The sequence below is a fragment of the Teleopsis dalmanni genome, chromosome 1 (assembly GCF_002237135.1).
Source record: "Teleopsis dalmanni isolate 2A chromosome 1, ASM223713v2, whole genome shotgun sequence".
NCBI classification, from domain to species: Eukaryota; Metazoa; Arthropoda; class Insecta; order Diptera; family Diopsidae; genus Teleopsis; species Teleopsis dalmanni.
In genome coordinates this window covers 74213690-74233598 of record NC_051846.1, presented here as the reverse complement: position 1 = coordinate 74233598, position 19909 = coordinate 74213690, and the positions used below count along the sequence as shown (strand labels likewise).

Here is a 19909-nt window from a genome sequence, read left to right as displayed (position 1 = left end):
TTAAATTATAAAATTATTAAAAAGTATTTAGTACAATATCTAATTAGTTGTTCTTTGTTCCGTTTGGAATTTATTCGGGCTCAAATTTTAGTTGCGGTTCAATAAAATGAAATATATCGATTTTGTTCTGCTGTTGTTCTAAAAAATAGTGTTTTTCTTGATTAAGGCCGTGTGCGAGTTTGAGTAAATTGGTGGTAAATTGAGGGAAATAGTAAATTATGTCGGTATGGCAGCGAATGTTGGTATTTACCGGATTTTCGAGTAGGGTAAAAATTCGGTAAATTAGGTGTTGACATTGTGAAAATTTTAAAAGATAAATAAATTTGAAAACTTTTAACCAAAAATAATAAGTGCATAAATAAATAAATATTTACATAAGTGCAAGGCAAAAAATCCCTAGGAAATTTTAATTTACCTCAATTTACTCCAACACGCACACGACCTTAATATAAAAAATACACTATAAAACTATCATATAAACATTTAAGACTAAGTTTTAGAACTGAGAAAAATTAAACATGCAAGTCGAAAAGTGTAGCGTTTAAAAAACGAAGTCACTGAACTTCTGAAATCAGCAGAAAATAGCAAGCAAACATTGCAGCACGGATTTTAAAAGCGCAAAGTAAATAAACAAAGTCAAAAAAATAATGTCAAGGATAACACTGGGAGGTTGGAGCAAATCGAATGCAATTAAACTGAATAGGAAATAAATGCATAAAATGCAACAAAAAAAAAACAGATAATGGGAGAAGCACAATTTTTATAATGTTATGCTTTTATTATTGTTACTGAGACAATAATATTTTAATTAAAAATATTTATATAAAAATATTTCATTAATTTTTTTATATTTATAGAATTATTTTAATACAAAATTAATATTTAATTAATGCAAAATTTATATTAAAAATACATTTAAACTTACCTAATGGCAAATCGCACAGCAGACAACATGCCGACAAAGCGCCCGCGGAAGCGCCGCCAATTTTCTCCAATAATAAGTGAGGTGCATATTTTTTGAAACAAACTGCCACGCCTACATGATAAATGCCCAAGAATCCACAACCAGCAAATGATAGATTCATATTAATTTTTTAACAAAATGAAATATTTTAAACAAAAAGTTTATATTTTTTTTTATTAAATTTAATTGAACGATATCAATTATAGGCGCCTTCCTTCTCTATTCGCAGTTTGTTTACAATTTTCAAATTTTCTATGCTTTTTCTTTTTTCCTTTGCTTGTCAATTCTGTTGACGTTCGCAGTGTTTGAGTGGTTATATTTGTTGTTGTTGTTGCTGTTTATTTTTATTTTATTTCGCTCCCACCTTGGCGCTGTAATTTAGCTGTGCAAAATTATAATTCTGAAATTCTCGCGATTTTCGAATTAATTTTATGCGTAAAAAACTTGTCTTACAATATACAGCTTACAATATTTATTAAAATTTTCACTTTTCTGTATTTAAAATAAATAATTCAACGAATAGTTTATATATTAATTTATTATGAATTTTATTAAGGCTTTCGAATGTTTTGTCTCAACTTTTTACAGTTGCGTCAGGTTTGAATTTTTTTTTTCTATAAATTTGCTACTCGCAAATATTTTTAAATTTTCAATGATTTTAAAAAATTTTATTTTTTACAAGTATAATATATTTTGTTGGTTATTTAATTGTTTTGATTTTTCTAACGCTTTTATGGAAATCCACTTTAAGCACTCTTTTCACAGCTGCAATACAATACGTTATGTTGAATATCGCGCAAATAAACGGTATTTATATAGTTGAACACAATGCTTCTCTTTCAATTTCATTCAATTTCAACAAATAAATAAGAGAAGAAAAATTGCAAAGAGAGGCGTGAGCAACAATAGGCTGTAATAATGTTGCCAGACTATTCTCGCATGTAAAATAAATTTATGAGCATTGTATATATTTAAAAATATATATATATATCTTTCTTATACAAATAATTGTAAAGAATATATTCAATATTAATAATATATATTAGTTGAAGTACTAAAAACTTATTTAAAATAAATTAATTAGCGAACTATATTCGATGTTATATTCAAAATATTTTTATTTAATAGTAACTTCTTTTTTTTTTAATTTATCGCAACTATCGTAGATATCTAGTAATATTTTTAACAAATGAAAATTTGGAAGTTTGAGTTGTCTTAAATCATCATTTAAGATAACATGTTAATGATAATAATATATTTCATACAAATTTCAATACATTTCATAAATAAATAAAATAAATAAATAAACATAAACAATATTTTTTTTTTGTTGTGAAGTAAAGCATTCAACTTAATTTAATATTTAATGCTTAGGAAGTCTTCTCATTTCTAAGTTTGTGTGCTGAAGTAATTTAGATAAGTGGTTAGCACTGCTTTTTTAAATTATATTATGTATAGTACGGAAATTCATTTCTTTGTCAATATCGTCGTTTCTGATGTACACTCTAGAATCTACTATCATTCGCAGGATTTTTGATTGCAGCCTTTGGATAGTATTTATATCACTCTTGCTTATATCACCCCATATTTTAATTCCATATTTCTAAATCGGAACAATAACAGTTTTGTAAATTAGTAGCTTGTTATCAATTGACATATAGGAACTTTTACCAAGAAGCCAATATAGATCTACAAATCTTCGATGAGCTTCCTTTTTCTTCTGAATTAGTGCTTCTTCAAAATCAGCTTTTGATCTAATAGCATGCCCAAGTATTTGGCTTTCTTTCTTTGGTTTCTGTTCTTCAAATTTCCGGTTGGTGAATATCACTCGGACAGTTTTTTCGGCGTTTATCTTTATCCCCCAGGTGTCAGACCAATGCATCACTTCGTTTAGATGATTTTGAGGGTTTGCAGTTGTTTTTGTGATGTCATGGTTTGTTGATAAAAGTCTAGTGTCGTCAGCAAACATTACAGTTAGTATTTCTCCACTTTTTGGCCTAGGAATGTCTGCAGTGTATAATAGATACAGGATCGGGCTTAGTCCTTGAGGGACACAGGCTTCTATTTTTATCCTTTAAGATGTGTCGTTTTGATATTGCACAAAGAAATATCTATCTTTAAGGTAACTCTTCAGTAGTAAATAAAAATGCCGGCAATATTCTATTCTCTACCAGACGCTGTTGAATGCTTTAGCTAAGTCTAAAAACACACCCACAGTGATCTTCTTAGAGTCTATCTTCATTGCAATTTTCCTAGCCACCCGATGATTTTACTGAATTGTAGAATGTTTTTAAAAAGGATCAATTACAATGAACTTAAATATTTAAGAAAAATAATAGTATCTGCTAAATGAATTATGCAAAACTTGTCAAAGATTTTATTTGAACGAATATTTCGACTATCTACTATATTCATCATTATATTAACATTATATAGAACCCTAATGATGACTATAGAATATAGTCAAAATATCGGTTCAAATAAAAACTTTTAAAAAACAAAAAAATTTTTAAATTATTCCGTTAAAAAACAAAATTATTATTAAAAATATTTGGTCATTTAAACAAATTGCTAAAAAATAATAAAATCTAGGTCCGGAGTGTGAAGATGTCAAAACATAAGAATATTTATAGAAGAAACAAGGACATGTATTAACATTGCTACGACAATATGTCATTCATAAATCCGTCATTGCCCAGCATATGTCTGAAGGCGTTTATCGAAGTAAGGGTCTCCGTTCCTCAAGTATCTGCTTGATATTTAAAATACAAATTTTGATGATATTGCATGTTTTATTAACATGACAAAGTAGTTTTTTAGTCTGATATAGAACTCTTAATGATAGCAAGCGTACTCCTAAAATTGTAGTATCACAATGGCAACGCATGGAGGACTTGAGTGAGTGATTGTATCTTCTGTTGAGACGGATTGTGACTTGCATATATCATTTATTTTTTAGGGAATAAGAGTTCTAGTGTTTATGTCTACATAAATCAGTCAAAAAATAATATGTTATGAATATATTACTTTAATTCAACCACTTAATTGGGTTAACATTTTATTAGGAAAGATAATTATTGAGAGCACGGTGACTCTCTAATGCTATAATAATTTGATAGCGAATAATTTAATATTAAAATTGCAATAATTAGGAAATTAAAAAATGAATTATTGTTATCGAAAAAAATTAGATCTCCTTTTTCCCGATTTTTTTGTCAGTTAAGATTTCTTTAGAAAACGTATTAGCCTACACTTAGAGAGATCATTAAATTATACTTTATTACTTAGTGGTTTGGGTGTCATTAGTGAATTTTATGAGCTAACCTTTATTTTTGGAGACTCAACTGTTGTTTTCTAAGAAATATTGCAATTTATAATTTGATACACATCAATAGATTATATTAATCATATTTTGTTGGAAAGTAAGGTCAAGAGCACAACCAACAATCTTTCAAGTAATTCACGATGGGTACACATAAAATCCATATAAAATCCACATAAAATGTTGCTTATTAGGGAACATTTATCCCGTAATAAGAAAAGTTTAATTAGCTTTTTTTAAAAAAATTATTGTGATTTCTATGTCCTTATAATAGTAAATATTTCATATACCATAATTTTTTAAATTTTATTAAGGAGAATATTAATACCATCAAGCCATCATTATTTTTCTTAGCTATCACAACCCTGTGTGCTATTCAAGATCCTTTAGCCTGCTTTAACTTTATCTAACCATAAGTATCGCTATCTCGCTGTTACCATAGAAGTGAACGATATATTTACTTTCAAGATACAATTTATTAGTGTTATCTTCAGTTGTATGGATAACATAGCGACACATAATCCTTTGCAATTAGCATCATTTTTACACATTCACATCGTTACCGAAATTATATATATCTATATATATATCGCCAACATTTCAAAGTTTGTTTACTTTTCTTCCTCAGGGCGAAATATTATTATAACCGCATTTGAAAACTATATCGCCAACATTTCAAAGTTTGTTTACTTTTCTTCCTCAGGGCGAAATATTATTATAACCGCATTTGAAAACATATGACTGTTGTTGTTGTAGTAATCCGTTGGACTTGTAAACATTTAACATGAAAGGATATATAAGACGATTACATGGGTTGGTAGTGGTTGAGAATGATGGAAGGGGGGAATGAGGATGAGGTGGAAACAATTTAATTGAACATTAACCTTGGGTCCAGATGGAGAAACTTAGCCACTTCAATGTTGTGGGTACAGAGGTCAATTGGACGTAGGTTTGTGTGCGTTGTAGGACAGGACAACAGAATAGATGCGCGACGTCATGGGGAGTAGAGCTGCAGTTTAGGCACACATTAGGAATAGATGTGTTTATGTGTGACAAGTAACTGTTTAGCACTTGGCTATATCCTGATCTCAATTGAACTAGGACAGTTTTTGCTGCACGAGGGAGACGTCGTTCTTCCAGGGAGATGTTAGGCGGAGGACTATTGATGTTGTCTGACACCCTTAGTCTCGAAGAGGATATTGCATCTGTGTGAAGGGCTATATTAGAAGGTTATTTATGCTGGGTTATGTTTGGAAATCGAGTTTTATAATAAACAATAACTCACAACTATTGTTAATGAAATAATAATGTTCATAACTTGGCCATAACATTATATAGTGAACAAAATGAAAAATGATTTTTTCGCTAATGACTAGAAAATCAATTATCTTTAGTTATTTGACAGACATGTTTATATGATGAAATATCAGCGAACAATAATTTTTAATTTTTCACACAATAAATAAATTTTATTTCCATTTCACAATTTGCATGTATAATTAATTATATAATTGAGAATGTTTTTCAATGTTCACTACTACAAAAAAACACAAACATATGTTCATAATAGATTTTTAAAAATACATAAATAATAAAAGTATTTACTTTAAATCAATTTTCCATCAATATCTTTTACATAAGGTTGTTGCTTTATTTCGGTTGTAAAATTATTCATATACGTTTATTTATTTAAAACTCAAAATAAAACAACATTTATGAATAAATATTTAAAGTAATTATTACAAAATATTGCATTGTTATGTTCTGTTAAACTTTAAAATACTTATATGTGAAAAATATAATAATAGTAGGTGGCTACATACAATAGAATTATTTTTCATTTTACATTTTCGACAAAAATAATTTGGAACATCTCCAAACTCAGTATTCAAAATTGAGGTTCTGAAAATGTTGTGGCGGATTTAGCATTGTTGTCTGTTGTGGTTGTTGCTGTTGTGATTGTTGCTGTTGTTGAAGCGATAACGTCACTAAGTCCGTTGGTCAGTTTTTCCGTTTATGTGGTGGCACATACATCTGCCGCTCGTAACGATACCTCTGCGAAGTTGGTATAGGCGGGGGTGCTGCTCCCGCTGGTACTGGTGCTATATTTATCGTTTGGTGTTGTTGTTGCAGCATTGGATTGTAACTATTAATGGGTCGATTGTTTACATCAGTTATTGGCAAACAATCACTTTTCAAGACCTCTTCGTGATTACCATAGCCGAGGAAAAATACGACGCAGGTTTTATTGGAGACTGCAGTTATTTCCGCTTCATAATACTGCAAATAAATTTAAAATCATATTAGAAATAAGCATTAGTTTTGTTAGCATTTCAATAGCTATAATATAAATAAGCTCATTATTTATTAATTTAGATTTATAAATTTTACTAGTGGTCGCTGGTACTCTTTTCAACATCTGAGTAGAGTTCATATCTAATTTGCTATCTAATTTTTAGTATTTATAAAACAAATAAGATAATGGTACTAGAAATTACATAAATGAGGTTTGGAGTAGTCATTTTTTTATGCATAAGACGCATATTTTACAGTAATTCTAAATTGATAAAATTTTTGGACCAGTAGCCAATCCCTCTATAACCTCTTTATTATATATTTTCCTCAAATCTCAAAATTCATATTTTATTTTCATTTGTCTTTATTATAAATTTGATGATATGGAAGGCTGAGTTGTCTTCCTGGCTCCAAACATTCCAATGGACTGATATTAGCCGTTATTTTTTCTTTCAGAGTTGTAAAAAAAACAGTATTAAATCTGGTTGAAAAGAATTGGCAACACTTTTAAAATATTCTATTCCTTCTTGTGTTGTGTACAATATTTAATATAAAAATTGTAAACACTAAAAATTAATTTATTGGTAAGCATGGTAAGAATTTTTTATCTCTTTGTTTTGATATATTGCAATTTGTTTTTACTTCTGCTCATATGATTTTAACGGAAGACTGGAATTTTGTAACATATTTCCAGTGAACATTCACAATAGACTGATTTTTGAATTTGGCTGCACTGAAACTTAAGACATAAAATTTTTGCGAGTAAAACCTAACTTTGAAGATTTTAAGAATGAAACTCTGCTCTGAATGAAAAAAATACGGCTATTGTAACACGTTGTGTGTAATAATACTTTCATTTCATTACATATACAATCTCTAGCATTCTTTATAATAAACTGAATATATATAATATGAACTAATTTCAATATAATATATGGTATAAATGTGGACGTTGCATAAAAAGTCAAACAATATTCTCTTTGCTTTACAGAAAACATTGTTGGCAAGTTAGGGTTAAGAAGAATAAATGGCCTATATTCTTGTCTTGTTTTTTTGGTTGTTCAGAACCTGCATAGATAACAGAACGAGTTACAAATACATGGGTTCAGATATGGTTAGGCAAAGGAAGCGTGATAAGAATAGGAATGCATAGGTAACGGGAGTAGTGTCTTCTTCATTACATTTTAATAAATTAAATCATATACAATAACATTAATTTCTATTACCCTTCCATCATCCCAATATTTTGCCATACAGAGATCACCTATTTTCCATAGCCATGAGTCTCCAGGTACCATGCCAAATTGCGTAGCAGTTGCTTGCGGTGTTGGTGGCATATTAGTTTGTGGATTCGGCACAACAAAAGTATTGGCAGCAAATGGTGACGGTGGTTGCATTGGCGGTACCACTGTTTGTTGTTGTTGTTGATGTGGCTGTGGAGCATTTGGTATATTATTGGGTAAACCTTGACTCTTCAGCAATGACATAGCAAAATCATTTGCTTGCTTATTTTGAAAACCAATAATTTTACTAGGATCATATGGCAATTGAGTATAGTTTCCGGCATTCTGGTTTGGAGAACTTGTTGGAATTGGTTGCTGCACATATTGAGCTGGCACAAAATGCGATATAACTGTTTGAGGTTGTTGTTGCTGTTGTTGTTGTTGATGATTTTGTTGTGACTGTCCTGTAGATGGATTATATGTTTGCTGTTGCTGTGAGAAATTTTGAGAATTATGTTGATGTTTATTATGTTGTTGATGCGGTGGTACTGATTGCTGTGATTGAGTTTTTCCCTGTTCACGACTTTTGTCAATTTTTATTTTAGCAGTCGCATCTACTAATTTATTCATATTAGAGTTGAAATCGCTGTTATTACCAGAATTATTATTGCCATTTTTACTAATGTTAGAAGTTGATTTTGGCATTGTTGTTGTCGCTTCTGCGTTTGTTGTTGCTTGCGTTGTTGCAGTTTTAGCTGAACTGTTATAATTGTTTTGTGAACGATTTGCTCCTTCTTGCGTTCTACTGTTGTCACTTTGATTATATCGATTCTGTAAGTATTGAAAAAATATTAGTGTTTGTATAGTGTTTGGAAAAATAAATTCATATGCTTACTCTGTCATAATTTTTATCACTTGTATTTCCATATCGGTCATTTGCTCTATTTGATTTTTGATTATTTTGATTATTATTCCGTTTGTTTTCAAACTTATTGAACGTCTCTTCGTGTGTGTTTCGATCCTTATTTGTATTACTGTTCGTGTTGTTACGTGCAGGTGGTTGGGATCGTTCATAAGAGTTACGATTATTACGATTATTTGCATTGTAGTTTCCACCACTGGCACCACCACCACCTCGTTGAGAGTAGTAATCATTTTCAGGTTTAGTTCTGGAATCGTCTTCATAAGTTTTATTGTTTGGTTTATATGAAGAGTTGTTATATCCTCCTCTGCCACTTTTACCACCTCCTCGAGTGTTTGAGTACCTTCCTCGCTCATCTCTACTGTCTCTTGAATCACGTTCATTTTGCTGGGAGCTCGTACTCGTACGATTTGCAGCAAAGCTTGATGAAATATTATTTTCAAATTTGGGTCGTGTTGAGTTTGGTTCATTTTGCTTATTTGAGGCATTATATGGCAATTTTCCCGCGTCCGGTTTTGATTTTATAAATTTACTATTAGCACTTGTACTGGGTGCATTTTGATTTGATTGTGATACATTGGTAGAGGGAACAGTGGATTTAGTTGTATTAGCTGTTGTTATATCGGAGTTCTGAAATGATATAACATTATTAAGAACAGATTTCACTTTTCTTGATAATATATTCTATCTTCAAATAAAGATAAATTGACGAACAGTTTATTTAAATTAAATTTAATATATTTTTTTACTAACCGCAGGTAATTTTTCAGTTAAAAAGTCGAAAAGTGATACATTTCCTGCTGGTTTTGCAGCAGCTGCTTCCTCTTTTGCGGTTGCTGCACCACGTTTATTTCCTGTTTCTCTAGGTATACTATTGCGGCCCCCTTTATTTGGAGCTGATGTAGCTCCTTGCGTACTTCTTGATGAATTAGACTCTCGTCGACGTTTCAGATTATATAATGCACGTTCTAAATTATTATTTGTGGCGCGCAAAGCCTGCTTTGCTTCATCGTCTGTATAGCCTTTCTCTAATATTTTTTTTACATTGTGATCAAGTATTTGTTGACCACCACCACCAAATATCTAAAACAATCACAACAATCAGAAAGAAGTGAGAAATCTTTATTCGAACCTCAAAAAAACAAACATACCTTTTTAGATCCTGCTTTTGTGGCTTCTGCAATAGCCTCGCTACGCATTGTGTTGAACTCTTCATTTTCTTTACTATCTTTATCTTTCTCAGTTGCAGCTTGTAAACTTTTAAAGTTGCGATCGGTAGTTAAAGCATCTTTATTTTCCATTTTTTGCCCAAATGGTATCCACGGTGGCGGACCACCAGATGAACTGTTCATTTGCCTGTGTCCCATTCGTGCATACAGTTGTGTGGTACGTGCAAATTCCCATTTTTTTACTAGTGCTTCCACTTTGCCACCTAAGATTTGTAATTCAGTTGGGCGCAACACTAAATAGCCCTGCATCAACTGTAACCGCTCAGCTTTAAAAAATATTTTTGTTCCTGGAGGTACGTCGAGACTTAAGACAGGAACAGGTTCTAATTCCAATGCTCTTATTGTGGTCTGTCCATCACTTAAATCTAACTGTAAAAATTTTGGTGCAGCCTTAGACTCTTCGTTTGATTTGGGCGCAGATATATTTCGTGTTTTTTGCAATTGTAGTACAATTCGTCCAGGTATCGTTTCTTCACGTTTGCTTGGTAGAGCACCACCTGCAATATCACGAAAGTCCATCTGAAATGGTAGAGATGCTAAATAAATAAGTTAATTAAATTAATTGTTGAAGCTCACATCCATTGCAGTAGAAATGATTTTTCTCTCATCATTGCCTGCAGTCGTCGTAAGTTTTTTAATGCCATTTTCGGTGAAGTGCCTGAAAATATTATTGCCATACCATCATTATGCTAATTTCAAAGCAAAATAATTTTTAAACTAACCAGCCTTGTTCTTTTAATTTATTCGATAATTCCATTTTTGCAATTTCTACTAGTTTGTGAATTCTGAAATGTCAAATCTTCACATATATAAAATTAAAGTGTTGGAAAACGAAAAATTTTTAATAATTTAGAACGAAAACACCCTCCATATAAAATACATATTTAGAAAATCCTTTATGTAATTTGAGATTTTCCACGGCATATATATAAAATTAAAATAAATTATATTGTATAAATTTCCATTATTATTTGTATTACATTTTAAATATAATCAAAAATTCTCACTGAATAAAATATTACGAACATTATTTTTATATAATTTTTTAGATTTATTTTTGAAAATTTATCTTTGTAATTCTGGAAAGTGATAACATTATATGCATATATGAAGTGTGCAGTATTTATATGTGAAATTATGTGAAATTATAAGGTTATACCCTTTTCACATAGCATAAGTAATATTATATTTCTATTGCAGCTAAAACCACTTATGTCAATGTAATTAAGATTTGGTCGTTTCTATTGGCATAATCTGATTTAAGTTTTATTAAAGTTTTGAGAGGGCTTTTCTTTGTTTACATTTCAATTGTAAGCAGATGATATTAAGTTTTATATTGTTAGTAGAAATTAATTAATTATTTAAATTAATTAAAATTAATTAATTAATCCGGTATGGAAAAAATACAAAATACAAACAATTTAATGTATTATATTTTTGAAATTGTTCACAACATAAATAAAGCATGAATCCATCCGAAATTAATAAACTTCAATCAAGTATACATCACATCAATTATTCAATATATATTATGTATAACTATGTAAAAAACATATAAAGTATATATATTATATATTTATTACATATTCAATTTATAAATTTCAATTTATTATAAAAATAAAGATTTAACAGCTCAACATTTGTTTGGTTACATGTAAAACATATGTGATGGGGCCGGAATCATTTTGTGGACTAGGACACAGTACCTTCCATTCTCTCATAAAAATAAAGGAGAACCACAATAAAAAGGGGTACTGGAATAATAAACCAGTATTAACACAATCCAAATCAATCATTGATACCTATAACAATAAGAGATACCAGGATTGATGAACCTATCAAAAGAAAAACTTAGAATTATCACAAGAATCCTAACAGGACACTATAAAGTAAAATACCACCTTACAAGACTAGGCGTACTTACGGATGCAAATTGTAGATTCTGTGAAGAGAATGAGGGGTGCTGATAGAATGCCCTGCGCTTAAGCACATACGGAATAGGCTCCTGGGAATGTATATTCTTACGGAAGAAGCAATAAAACTCTGTTAAGTACATTCTACACTACTTTTTATTGACGCAATAGAGTTTAGAGACTTACTCTTGAAATTGAATGGAAAATTGTATGTATAACAATTTCACAATTACTATTATTGTGAAATTTTAAAAATAACGTCTTATATTTTAATTTTATTTTTATTATTTTAATATTAATTCCATGCTTTCTCACCATTTTCTTTTATACATGGCAAAACAAATATTATAAAACAAAGTCAACTGTTTTGAGAGTTTGATTTACCCTTTTATTCTTTTTTGTTAGTTAACCAATTCTGGCAAAGATCGTTAAAAGTTTTTCGAAAAATAAAACGAAAGACTGAAAGATTTTTGCTATTCTGACATTAAAGTCTTTCAAAAAAAGTTTTATCATTTGTAATTCGTGGTAGAAAGATGTTTGGTTTTAATTTTTTTGTGGTGAAATCAGCAGTTGATCGCTATCGCATGTCAGTGAACAATTGAATTTTTATACAAATGTAATGGAAAGCCTCAAGATCTATATTTAATAATTATTATTATTTACACATAAATAATTATTTATTGAGTTAAACTTATGTTATGACAGAAATATAAATAATTTTATTCATGAAGTGCTCAATAGCACATCTTTCATTCAGTGTTTTGAAAGATCTATGCGATATAAAAATAAGGATTATATGGTATATGATAATTATACATAAATTGGAACCAGTAGTTTTAAATAAATTTTGATATGTAATAATATAAAACCATATGTCCAGATTTCATTAAAGAGAAAAATTATCAAAAAGTTGATGACAACTAAAATAAGCAGAACGAAGAATCTAGAAGATAATAGCACTTAATAGGAACCTTTTCAGAAAAATTGATACAGAAACGATAGTTTATTTAGCCAATTAAAATTGTTATTTGATAAAAAGAAAATAATTTAATGTAATCAATGATATATATAGTTAGCAGTCATGTTTATAGGATTAACAGTGATAATTTCTAAAAATGATTTAAATTTTTTACTTGGATTGATATTATTATAGTAAAATGCTAAATAAATGTACCTATATAACTCATAGAGTCCTAACTAATGAGTTATGTTGTAATTACATTAAATAATTTCTGCATATAGTTGTTGATTTCGGTTCTGGCAAATTCATTAATTCGTTCCACATTTACATAAGGGTACCAATATTATATTACTATTATATACATTTCCTATTAAAAGATATTTTTAAGACATATTTTTATTAAAATCATTTATTTTAAGTTAGAGAAGGTGATTTTCAAAGCTCAAGTCTATATTCGCAATATTATATTACATATAACATTACACCAATATAAGAAAACATAAAATGCAGCACAGCCATTTTGATACTTTACAACACTTTTTGCCAAATGAATGATCAGCAAATCCATGCCTAAAGATGGTTTAAGAAATTCAAATTTGGCATAGTATGTTAAACCTGGCAGGTAAAGAAGAAAATTATACCAGGCAGTTTTGGCCATGATTGAAATAGAAACTAACTCGACAGTGACAATATTGTACCAAAACTTCAAAATAAACCATTCGATCATAGTTTATCAGTTCAAAAAACCCGGGAAAATTACGAAAATCAGATGGAATGTGAATTAATTTTCAAAATGAATCTAATCTGCTTGCATCAAGTTAAAGTGTCGTAAAACAATTCTTAATGTTTTCATAATATATAAAAAAAATATTGGACCTTATGTATCATCCCTCTGTGGTAGAATTAAACTACTGATACTTGATAAGTCTTAAAGGGACTTAGTCGTAACAAAATCACAAATAATTAGTATGCTTAATTTCGCTACCGGTCGTATAATATACACTGTTAATGATAAACACTCTTGTAAACAGAACGAGGGTATATTCCGATATATTTATTATTTATAATTGTAATTGATCAACGAAGACGCAAACCAGTTTTTTCTAAAAATGTGAAGGATGTATTCAAGAAAACACCGTACTCAGACAGTATTGATCACTGCTATTGTCAGCCGAAATGACCACTTTGAGATGGGTGTTCTATGCCAATTTGCAGAAGGAGTTGATGCCATACCTCAATCAGCTTACTCTAAATAAATGGAAGATTAGGCAAGCGCCTAATAGTCGAATTACACTCGATGTGGTCACCTTTAAAAGCAACAAAATAAACTTTAATTAATTGTTAAATTTTTCATGTTTCATTTATTAATTTTTGATATTATTTTTTTATACAGATATACAAAAAAATGAAAATTATGGAAATAGAAATAACGTTCAATTTATTAATTGATTAAAACGTGTAAATACAATTTATTGTTTTTAAATAATTTTCTTGATAAAAGATATATAAATGAATATAGCTTAAATACAGAAAATTTGTAAAATTATAACAACAATTATTTTAAAACATTAATTTGTGTTTTAAATAACTATCCGTTTTAGGAACAATCTAATAAATAAATTTTTTGATCAAAAACTTTTAAGCTACCTGCTAAATTCGTTTAAATTCTTTTTTCTTGATCTTTCAAAGATTTTGGATTACTAATTAGACTATTCAAAAATTTCAAAGAAAAAATTAATATTGTTAAATTACAATTTCCTATAAACATTGAATAAAGTTTAAAGCGACTTAAGAAAGTTAACCGACTTAATGGATCGTGCTTATTAGAAAATATATAAAAGTTAAAAATTTGGATAAATAAACTAAAATTTAATATTAATTATTAAATATTGAATATTTAAAGATTAAAAATTGATAGAAGTTTTTTACATTAAAAATTTTACCGCGAGATTATTTTTTTAATAAATGAATAAAACTCAAATGTATAATATCATTAAATTTATACAATATTAAGTGAATCAATATATATAAATATTAAGTAAAAGAACTATATTGGTATAATTATATAGGCGTTTTTTAAAGCAAGGATAGAATATTAAAAAATTAACTCAATAGATGTCACACTTTATAAAATAATTTAATTTAACGTGTTTTTTAAAGCAAGGAAAGAGGTTAACGGTGTGCCAAATGTTTATGTTTGTGGCTTTTTAAATTAAAATATTATTTACAATAACACGTAAAACAATAACATATTGGAATTAAAAACTAACAAATAATTTTAATAATTAAATGTATACAATAAGAAGTAAACATTAAGAATTTAATGGTAAATTTTTTCTTGCCGATAATGGCGTGTCTTTTTATGACGAAAGAAACTATTTAAAAGTTAGACCGATTCGAATAGCAAAGAAAGGCAAAGACAAAAGTTTTTTATTTAATTTATTGAAATTTGGCTGACCATACAACGCTGTTTCGAGTATTGCCAAGTACTCTTCATCAGTGGTCTTTGGAAATAATCGAATTTTATTTAATTAGTTTATAGTCCGTATACAATTTGTTTGGACTGCAAGTGCCAGGCTTAGAACTCGTGCCTGTCAAATTAGAAGCGATGACTAATCGTGTTTATCCACAAGAAGCCAAGGCTGCACAAACTTTCAATGCTCAAGTTCCAGGTTTTATTGTCACTTATTTTTATTTAATTAGTGACAACAACCAACGCACTTGCCGTGCTTTTTAAATAAGAACGAGCTTATAAACTTCAGCTTTATTTTTAGAAACACAAGTTCAGCGAATTGAAAGTTTAACTTTTGGGTTTTGCCTATTTCTTTATTTCTTTTCAAAGCTACTCTTTTTGTAGAGACATTTTGTAATGCATATTGTTTTACTTACTATATGTAAAGCGACCATTTTGGTGCTTTTTACAAAGAAGCTATGCTATGTTATTCTACAAATCCGCTTTCGCGGTTAGGAAAAGTTGAACAATATTATATTTTAACATATTGTTCTTTACTTTTCACAAGCCTAATATTTGAATAAAGTATTAGTGTTGCTATAAAGCTACGCTTTCTTTGTATGGTGACAAAGAAGCTTTATTAAAATTTAGAGAGTTTTCGAATAACAAAGAAAGAAATAAAGGACAAACACAAAAATTTATTTTTAATTTTATTGAAGTTTGGCTGACCACACAACGCTGTTTCGAGTATTGCCAAGTACTCTTCATCAGTGGTCTTTGGGAATAATCGAATATTATTTAATTAGTTTATAGTCCGTATACAATTTGTTTGGACTGCAAGTGCCAGGCTTAGAACTCGTGCCTGTCAAATTAGAAGCGATGACTAATCGTGTTTATCCACAAGAAGCCAAGGCTGCACAAACTTTCAATGCTCAAGTTCCAGGTTTTATTGTCACTTATTTTTATTTAATTAGTGACAACAACCAACGCACTTGCCGTGCTTTTTAAATTAGAACGAGCTTATAAACTACAGCTTTATTTTTGGAAACACAAGTTCAACGAATTGAAAGTTTAACTTTTGGGTTTTGCCTATTTCTTTATTTCTTTTCAAAGCTACTCTTTTTGTAGAGACATTTTGTAATGCATATTGTTTTACTTACTATATGTAAAGCGACCATTCTGGTGCTTTTTACAAAGAAGCTATGCTATGTTATTCTACAAATCCGCTTTCGCGGTTAGGAAAAGTTGAACAATATTATTGTTCATATATCCTATAATTCTAATTTTTAAGGTAAATTTTTTTTCTTTTTTTGCCGATAATGGCGTGTCTTTTTATGACGAAAGAAACTATTTAAAAGTTAGACCGATTCGAATAGCAAAGAAAGGCAAAGACAAAAATTTTTTATTTAATTTATTGAAATTTGGCTGACCATACAACGCTGTTTCGAGTATTGCCAAGTACTCTTCATCAGTGGTCTTTGGAAATAATCGAATTTTTATTTAATTAGTTTATAGTCCGTATATAATTTGTTTGGGCTGCAAGTGTCAGGCTTAGAACTCGTGCCTGTCAAATTAGAAGCGATGACTAATCGTGTTTATCCACAAGAAGCCAAGGCTGTACAAACTTTCAATGCTCAAGTTCCAGGTTTTATTGTCACTTATTTTTATTTAATTAGTGACACCAACCAAAGCATTTGCCGTGCTTTAAATTAGAACGAGCTTATAAACTACAGCTTTATTTGGAAACACAAGTTCAACGAATTGAAAGTTAATCTTTTAGCTTGCCTATTTTTGTTTCAAAGCTATTCTTTTTGTAGAGACATCTGTTATGCATATTTTTTTAACTTACTATATGTAAAGCGCCTTTTTTGGGTGCAATTTTACAAAGAAGCTATGCAAATGTTTCTCTACAAGTTCGCTAATCACGTTAAGGAAAAGCTGAACAATATTATTGTTCATATATCCTATAATTCTAATTTTTAAGGTAAATTTTTTTTTTTTTTTTGCCGATAATGGTGTGTCTTTTTATGACGAAAGAAACTATTTAAAAGTTAGACCGATTCGAATAGCAAAGAAAGGCAAAGACAAAAGTTTTTTATTTAATTTATTGAAATTTGGCTGACCATACAACGCTGTTTCGAGTATTGCCAAGTACTCTTCATCAGTGGTCTTTGGAAATAATCGAATTTTTATTTAATTAGTTTATAGTCCGTATATAATTTGTTTGGACTGCAAGTGCCAGGCTTAGAACTCGTGCCTGTCAAATTAGAAGCGATGACTAATCGTCTTTATCCACAAGAAGCCAAGGCTGCACAAACATTCAATGCTCAAGTTCCAGGTTTTATTGACACTTATTTTTATTTAATTAGTGACACCAACCAAAGCACTTGCCGTGCTTTAAATTAGAACGAGCTTATAAACTACAGCTTTATTTGGAAACACAAGTTCAACAATTTGAAAGTTAATCTTTGAGCTTGCCTATTTTTGTTTCAAAGCTATTCTTTTTGTAGAGACATCTGATATGCATATTTTTTTAACTTACTATATGTAAAGCGCCTTTTTTGGGTGCAATTTTACAAAGAAGCTATGCAAATGTTTCTCTACAAGTTCGCTAATCGCGTTAAGGAAAAGCTGAACAATATTATTGTTCATATTTCCTATAATTCTAATTTTTAAGGTAAATTTTTTTTCTTTTTTTTGCCGATAATGGCGTGTCTTTTTATGACGAAAGAAACTATTTAAAAGTTAGACCGATTCGAATAGCAAAGAAAGGCAAAACAAAAATTTTTTATTTAATTTATTGAAATTTGGCTGACCATACAACGCTGTTTCGAGTATTGCCAAGTACTCTTCATCAGTGGTCTTTGGAAATAATCGAATTTTATTTAATTAGTTTATAGTCCGTATATAATTTGTTCGGACTGCAAGTGCCAGGCTTAAAACTCGCGCCTGTCAAATTAGAAGCGATGACTAATCGTGTTTATCCACAAATAGCCAAGGCTGCACAAACTTTCATTGCTCAAATTCTAGGTTTTGTCACTTATTATTATTTAATTAGTGACACCAACCAAAGCACTTGCCGTGTTTTAAATTAGAACGAGCTTATAAACTACAGCTTTATTTGGAACGAACTTGTGTTTCCAAATAAAGCTGTAGTTTATAAGCTCGTTCTAATTTAAAGCACGGCAAGTGCTTTGGTTGGTTTTTCCAAATAAAGCTGTAGTTTATAAGCTCGTTATAAGTGACAAAACCTGGAATTTGAGCATTGAAAGTTTGTGCAGCCTTGGTTATTTGTGGATAAACATGATTAGTCAACGCTTCTAATTTGACAGACACGAGTTCTAAGCCTGACACTTGCAGTCCGAACAAATTATATACGGACTATAAACTAATTAAATAAAATTCGATTATTTCCAAACACCACTGATGAAGAGTACTTGGCAATACTCGAAACAGTGTTGTATGGTCAGCCAAATTTCAATAAATTAAAAATAAAAAATTTTTGTCTTTGTCCTTTCTTTGCTATTCGAATCCGTCTAACTTTTAAATAGTTTCTTTCGTCATAAAAGGACACGCCATTATCGGCAAGAAAAAATTAACCTTAATAAATTAGAACTATAGGAAATATTGACAATAATATTGTTTAACTTTTCCTTAACGGGATTAGCGAACTTGTAGAGAAACATTTGCATAGCTTCTTTGTAAAATTCTACCCAAAAAGGCGCTTTACATATAGCAAGTAAAAAATATGTCTCTATGTCTCTACAAAAAAGAATAGCTTTGAACCCAAAAAAAAAGTAGGCAACTTCAAAAATTAACTTTCAATTCGTGAAACTTGTGTTTCCATATAAATCTGTAGTTTATAGCTCGTTCTAATTTAAAGCACGGCAAGTGCTTTAGTTGATGTCACTAATTAAATAAAAATAAGTGAAAACCTGGAATTTGAGCATTAAAAGTTTGCTCCACAAATTTGAGCATTAAAAGTTTATCCACAAGCAGCCTTGGCTACTTGTGGATAAACACGATTAGTCATCGCTTCTTATTTGACAGGCACGAGTTCTAAGCCTGGCACTTGCAGTCCAAACAAATTATATACGGACTATAAACTAATTAAATAAAATTCGATTATTTCCTAAGACCACTGATGAAGAGTACTTGGCAATACTCGAAACAGCGTTGTATGGTCAGCCAAATTTCAATAAATTAAATAAATTTTTGTCTTTGTCCTTTCTTTCTTTGCTATTCGAATCCGTCTAACTTTTAATAGTTTCTTTCTTCAGACACGCCATTATCGGCAAAAAAAGAAAAAAAATTTACCTTAAAAATTAGAATTATAGGATATATGAACAATAATATTGTTCAGCTTTTCCTTAACGTGATTAGCGAACTTGTAGAGAAACATTTGCATAGCTTCTTTGTAAAATTGCACCCAAAAAAGGCGCTTTACATATAGTAAGTTAAAAAAATATGCATAACAGATGTCTCTACAAAAAGAATAGCTTTGAAACAAAAATAGGCAAGCTCAAAGATTAACTTTTAATTCGTTGAACTTGGGTTTCCAAATAAAGCTGTAGTTTATAAGCTCGTTCTAATTTAAAGCACGGCAAGTGCTTTGGTTGGTGTCACTA

The 19909-nt window shown here is 29.7% G+C and overlaps 2 protein-coding genes across 2 annotated transcripts in view; both read right to left on the bottom strand.

The window, feature by feature from the left end:
• The window catches only part of LOC119668585 (1-acylglycerol-3-phosphate O-acyltransferase Pnpla3-like), a 32431-nt gene extending 30697 nt beyond the window's left edge, over window positions 1–1734 (bottom strand). Inside the window, exon 1 of the mRNA XM_038078148.1 lies at window positions 926–1734. Coding sequence (XP_037934076.1) covers window positions 926–1085 — 160 coding nt within the window. The 5' untranslated portion in view covers window positions 1086–1734. The remainder of the gene's footprint in view (window positions 1–925) is intronic.
• A 4349-nt stretch (window positions 1735–6083) lies between these two features.
• Window positions 6084–10881, bottom strand: LOC119667785 (tudor domain-containing protein 3). Its single transcript, XM_038077100.1, has 7 exons — window positions 10678–10881; window positions 10532–10613; window positions 9878–10474; window positions 9480–9809; window positions 8700–9356; window positions 7808–8635; window positions 6084–6566 (listed from the first exon to the last, which is right to left on the bottom strand). The coding sequence occupies exons 1-7, from the start codon at window positions 10710–10712 to the stop codon at window positions 6288–6290; spliced, it is 2808 nt and encodes a 935-aa protein (XP_037933028.1). The 5' UTR covers window positions 10713–10881; the 3' UTR covers window positions 6084–6287.
• Window positions 10882–19909: the final 9028 nt, after the last annotated feature.

Coding starts and splice junctions, on each gene's coding strand:
- LOC119667785 (XM_038077100.1), bottom strand. CDS start 10,712: ATGGAATTATCGAATAAATTAAAAGAACAAGGCTG. Junction 9,357..9,479: donor TAACTGAAAAATTACCTGCG/GTTAGTAAAAAA, acceptor ATATCATTTCAG/AACTCCGATATAACAACAGC. Junction 6,567..7,807: donor AATATTGGGATGATGGAAGG/GTAATAGAAATT, acceptor ATTTATTTGCAG/TATTATGAAGCGGAAATAAC.